The 5,000-nt window shown below is 42.5% G+C and overlaps 1 protein-coding gene across 10 annotated transcripts in view; it reads left to right on the top strand.

Moving 5' to 3' along the window:
* Positions 1-5,000, top strand: part of scube3 (signal peptide, CUB domain, EGF-like 3) — a 124,885-nt gene that overhangs the window by 89,292 nt on the left and 30,593 nt on the right. For all 10 annotated transcript variants that reach the window (XM_063208566.1, XM_063208565.1, XM_063208564.1 and 7 more), the window contains exon 6: positions 260-376. In XM_063208566.1, the coding sequence (XP_063064636.1) occupies positions 260-376 (117 nt within the window). The remainder of the gene's footprint in view (positions 1-259; positions 377-5,000) is intronic.

Below are 5,000 nucleotides of genomic sequence, written 5' to 3'. Positions count from 1 at the left end.
AACCGGATCTGGAATTTTTGAAATGATTCTTCACCTTTGTGGGATAGAACTACATTTGACATTCCAGCTTCTAACTCCACAAAAAAACAAGGCAGGAAGAAGAATTCTCTAGTTTAATATGGTTTTGTGGCAGAGTGGGAGATTTGTTTGTATTTTAGGCAGTTATGTTATACATTCTTTTTCACTTTTGTTGTTTTTTTGTGTTCACTCTTTTGTTTGTTTGTTTGTTTGCGTGTTCTAATGGTTGGCACGGCGACAGTGACATGTAGCTATGGTAACGGTGGCTGTCAGCACATCTGCGAGGACACGGACCACGGACCCCGATGCACCTGCCACCCCAAATTCGCCCTGCACAGCGACGGAAAGACCTGTGTAGGTGAGTCATGTGTGTGTGCGTGTGTGTGTGTGTGTGTGTGTGTGTGTGTGTGTGTGTGTGTGTGTGTGTGTGTGTGTGTGTGTGTGTGTGTCTGTGTGTGTGTGTGTGTGTGTGTCTGTGCGTGTGCTTGTGCTTGTGCGTGTGTGTGCGTGTGAATGAATGTCAGTTCAGAGGATACTCATTACTTTTCATCAGGTATCAGTATCAACATACTAAATATACTCTTTTAACATTGCACATTTGATATGCTGTTTAAAGTATGAAAGTAACTGTGTTTTTTATTTTAGCTGAGAGAAAATATTACCTTACCTCCCCCCCTCGCTCTCTCTCTCTCTCTCTCTCTCTCTCTCTCTCACTCTGTCTGTCTCTCTGTCGCTCTCTCTCTCTCTCACTCGGTCTGTCGCTCTCTCTCTCTCACACTCTTTCTGTCTCTCTGTCGCTCTCTCTCTCTCTCTCTCTCTCTCTCTCTCTCATTCCTTCTTTTCCTCACTGTATTCCTCTCTGCACCCCTAACCTTCTGTTTCTCTTTCTCTGTCTTCATCCAAAAGTTTCTCCTAAGAATTCAAAGGATTCAAGTGTTTGTTGTTCACGGCTTATCAGTTTATTGAAAACGATCTCCATAAAACATTTAAATATTTGTATTCCAGGAGAGTGGTGTGGATAGAGATTCTCAGAGACTGAACCTGAGGCAGAAGTTTGTTTTGAATGAATCATTATTCTGACATGAGTAGTTCCTCTGCAACACACACACACACACACACACACACACACACACACACACACACACACACACACACACACACACACACACACACACACACACACACACACACACACACACACACACACACACACACACACACACACACACACACACACGTGTGCACGCACGCACACACACACACACACACACACACACACACACACACACACACACACACACACACACACACACACACACACACACACACACACACACGGAAGCACACACACAGGCACGCACTCATTCACATACACACACACATATGCGCACACATGAATGGAGGTCATTATGCAGTCATGTGTATTCTGTTGCTAGTTTGCACTTGGATGAACTGGTGTCCAGACACACCAACGAGACAGGACGCCAACATGGACAGGCCAAACACTCCCACACACTCACACACACACACACATACACAGATGCACATGCACACACATACACACACACACACACTTCCAAACGCACATGCGCACGCGCACACACAGAGGCACACACATAGGCACACGCATAGGCACGCACGCACGCACACACGCACACACACAGACACACACACATGTCCAAATGCCCCCGATCTCTCTCTCTGTGCTTGTCTCCTGTAACTGTATCAGGTTCAATTAAATCTCATCCTGAGCTGTGGTCAGTGGCAATGTCACACACATACACGCACAGGCACGCACACACACACACACACACACACACACACACACACACACACACACACACACACACACACACACACACACACACACACACACACACACACACACACACACACACACACACACACACACACACACACACGCACGCACACACACACACACAGTCTTTGGGATGGAGAACATTTGCAGACACACACAAGCGTATATGTAAAGTTACCGCTGTCTCCATCATGCTTCATCTGTTTACATTAATATTTAACTGTGGGGTTAACTCATGCCAAGCAGAGTTTATAGAAGGGACATTAGCCGCAAGGAAAGGCTGTATGTTTTGAATGAAAAAATGAGAGAGAAAGAGAGAGAGAGAGAGCGAGAGAGAGAGAGAGAGAGAGAGAGAGAGAGAGAGAGAGAGAGAGAGAGAGAGAGATAGAGAGAGAGAAGCTAGCCGGAATAATCCATCTCAATGATACATGCCTGCTTAGAAATAGGAAGAATATATCACCAACTCAGAGAATGACTAGAAGAAACATAAATGTATCAGTGCATTTAAGAGTGTATTTTCAGAACTGATGGAGTGTTCCTTTAAAATAGCTGTCTTACAGTCATAGATATCCAAAAAATTCAAAAGAAGTCCACTTTCGGTAACACTTTGTTGCCGTTGCATGTATGACATGATAGTGTCGTACAAGTGTCATGACGCAATCAAACATATGCCACAAATATTATGTGAACATTATGAGCATTTTATGACTCTTGCTGCACTCAGTTTCGGTGAAGACAGTGCAAACAATGTCAACTTTTCAGGACCATGAGACATTTATGACATCGACATTATATTTATGATTGGTCGATGACTGTGTCATGACACTGTTTTGACACTTTTATGACACTATCATTGTCATGTCATGTGTAGAAGCCGCCGTCAAGTAAAGTGTTACCTCAGTTTTTGTTACACCTCATGAGCTGGACGAGAGACTGACTTCACTGACTTCACCCCAAATGGCAATACAATACTTGGCTTGGCATGACAAGGCTGGTGTCTCAGGAACAGTACTTACAGAATCTACTGAACTGAACAAGGCAGCCGTTTAGTGCGTGCAGTGTCCATCGTTCAAGTACTACGTTTTTGGCGATTGTTAGGGCACCATCCGGGCGCTTTCAGTGCACTGAACTTGCCGAAAATTTCGGCGCGAGCGCCCTACGTACTGAAACATAGTGCCCGAAGTGCCCGAAGTGCATAAGAGCACAGTATGAGACACGGGGAATGATTACCCCCACCATGCTGTGTTGTTCAGGGTGAATGTCAAAGCCCTCTGCTGGCCAGCAGGGGGCATGGCATGATGGTCAGACAGGCAGGTGGTCACATCCTCAAACACTGTTGGCATACAAAGGGGAGGATATACATGATTTAATTCAGCATTCATTCATTCATTCATTCATTCATTCATTCATTCATTCATTCATTCATTCATTCATTCATTCATTCATGCATTCATTCTTTCATTGAGTGCAGTTCAGTATCCCCGAATATGATCGGGATATTAAGTGTCCCAAATTTGCGTTTGAATATATAAACACTTTTCCCCGACTTCATTATCCCGGATAAGCCCTTATTCAGGATACTGAGAAATCGGGATATGCTAGGTGGAGTATTCTGTCAGAACTCGGGATACGGACGCATGTAAACACCTTATTCCAAATACAGGGGCTTCCCATAGAATGCTGTTGGTTGTATCCAGGCTACGCGCATTTGAAGAGAATTCTATAACGACCAAGAAAGTAGACTGGGATGTAACGCTCTGTGCTTATATAAACACCTTATCCTGAATATGATCATAACCGGGATATGCCTCATATTCGGGATACTGAACAGCTTATAAGCACACTCACTCATTGATTGATTGATTGATTGATTGATTGATTGATTGATTGATTGATTCATTCATTCATTCATTCATTCATTCATTCATTCATTCATTCATTCATTCATTCATTCATTCATTCATTCATTCTTGTGTTTCTTTTGGAGGCTGACCAGTGCTCTCCTTCATCCTCCTCTGTGACTGATGTGCATAGTCATGGTACTGTCTCCATACTCCCAAGGCAAGTCATGGTACTGTTCCAAAGGCAACATAGTCATGGTACTGTATCCAAGACAATATTGTCATGGCACTATACTCTACCTGTAGGCAACATATTCATGGTACTTAAACTACCGGTCAAAAGTTTGGGGTCACCACATTTTCCTCCCACAATGCTTCTTTCTGACAGTTAAGCTTATTCCTTTTCAATTTCAGTTCTGGTATAAAATCTTGAAAATAATGCATGCAACAAATAAGCAATTTGATATTTGAAAAAGTAACTGTTGAATGGATTTACTTGTACAGACAAACCAAAATGTATCACTAACTTTTGACTAATCAAAGTGTACCTTTACTAAGGTAGTGTCTAGTCTGGTGTACTAATCAAAGTGTAGACTCCTTTGGCATTAATAATATTCAGTTGCGGTTCTACAGATCCATTCTTTGGATGAGATGAGGTCCAGAATTGCCCATGAGTTCTATGAGCCCCATGCATGCAAAAGTTGATGTCTGCTCCTGTCAATTCATACAATGCCGGATGATATACACATCATTTGAAAGAGGAGAATCTACACTTTCCAACGATGTATGGCACTGGCTTGCACACTAAAACATCGCTGAGACAATGGATTGTGCACTCATAAGTAGGTTCATTCTGATGGCTAGAAAATCATGCAGCTACTTTGACTTGAATTTGTGGACGAGGTGGCAACTCAACAAATGTCATACACCTACCATTGTAAAGGGCAGACACTGAGCTTTCCAATAGTTTCATGCATTCTCTGATAAACCAAAGAAATGTCTGTAGAAAAATTTACTAAAACACGTATTTCTATGTAATAAATGGGTGAAAAAGCTGGGTTAGATTTCACTCTTCTGTCCAGTTTAACCAAGTTTATGGGTAATCAAACCTTTTTTTCACCTGTGGCTATTCAGTACTTTCCATTATTCCATTATGTCAAGCTATTCAAAAGATGTTTACGACTTCAATTGCAAACAAATAACTGGAAAAATGAAGGTGACCCCAAACTTTTGAACGGTAGTGTATCTACCCAAGGCAACATAGTCATTGTACTGTCCCAAAGTCAACATAGTCATGGTACTGTCCCAAAGGCAAACTAGTC

Source organism: Engraulis encrasicolus, chromosome 10 (genome assembly GCF_034702125.1).
Source record: "Engraulis encrasicolus isolate BLACKSEA-1 chromosome 10, IST_EnEncr_1.0, whole genome shotgun sequence".
NCBI lineage: Eukaryota > Metazoa > Chordata > Actinopteri > Clupeiformes > Engraulidae > Engraulis > Engraulis encrasicolus.
The sequence above is the reverse complement of the archived record's forward strand: the minus strand, read 5'-3'. Positions and strand labels throughout refer to the sequence as shown.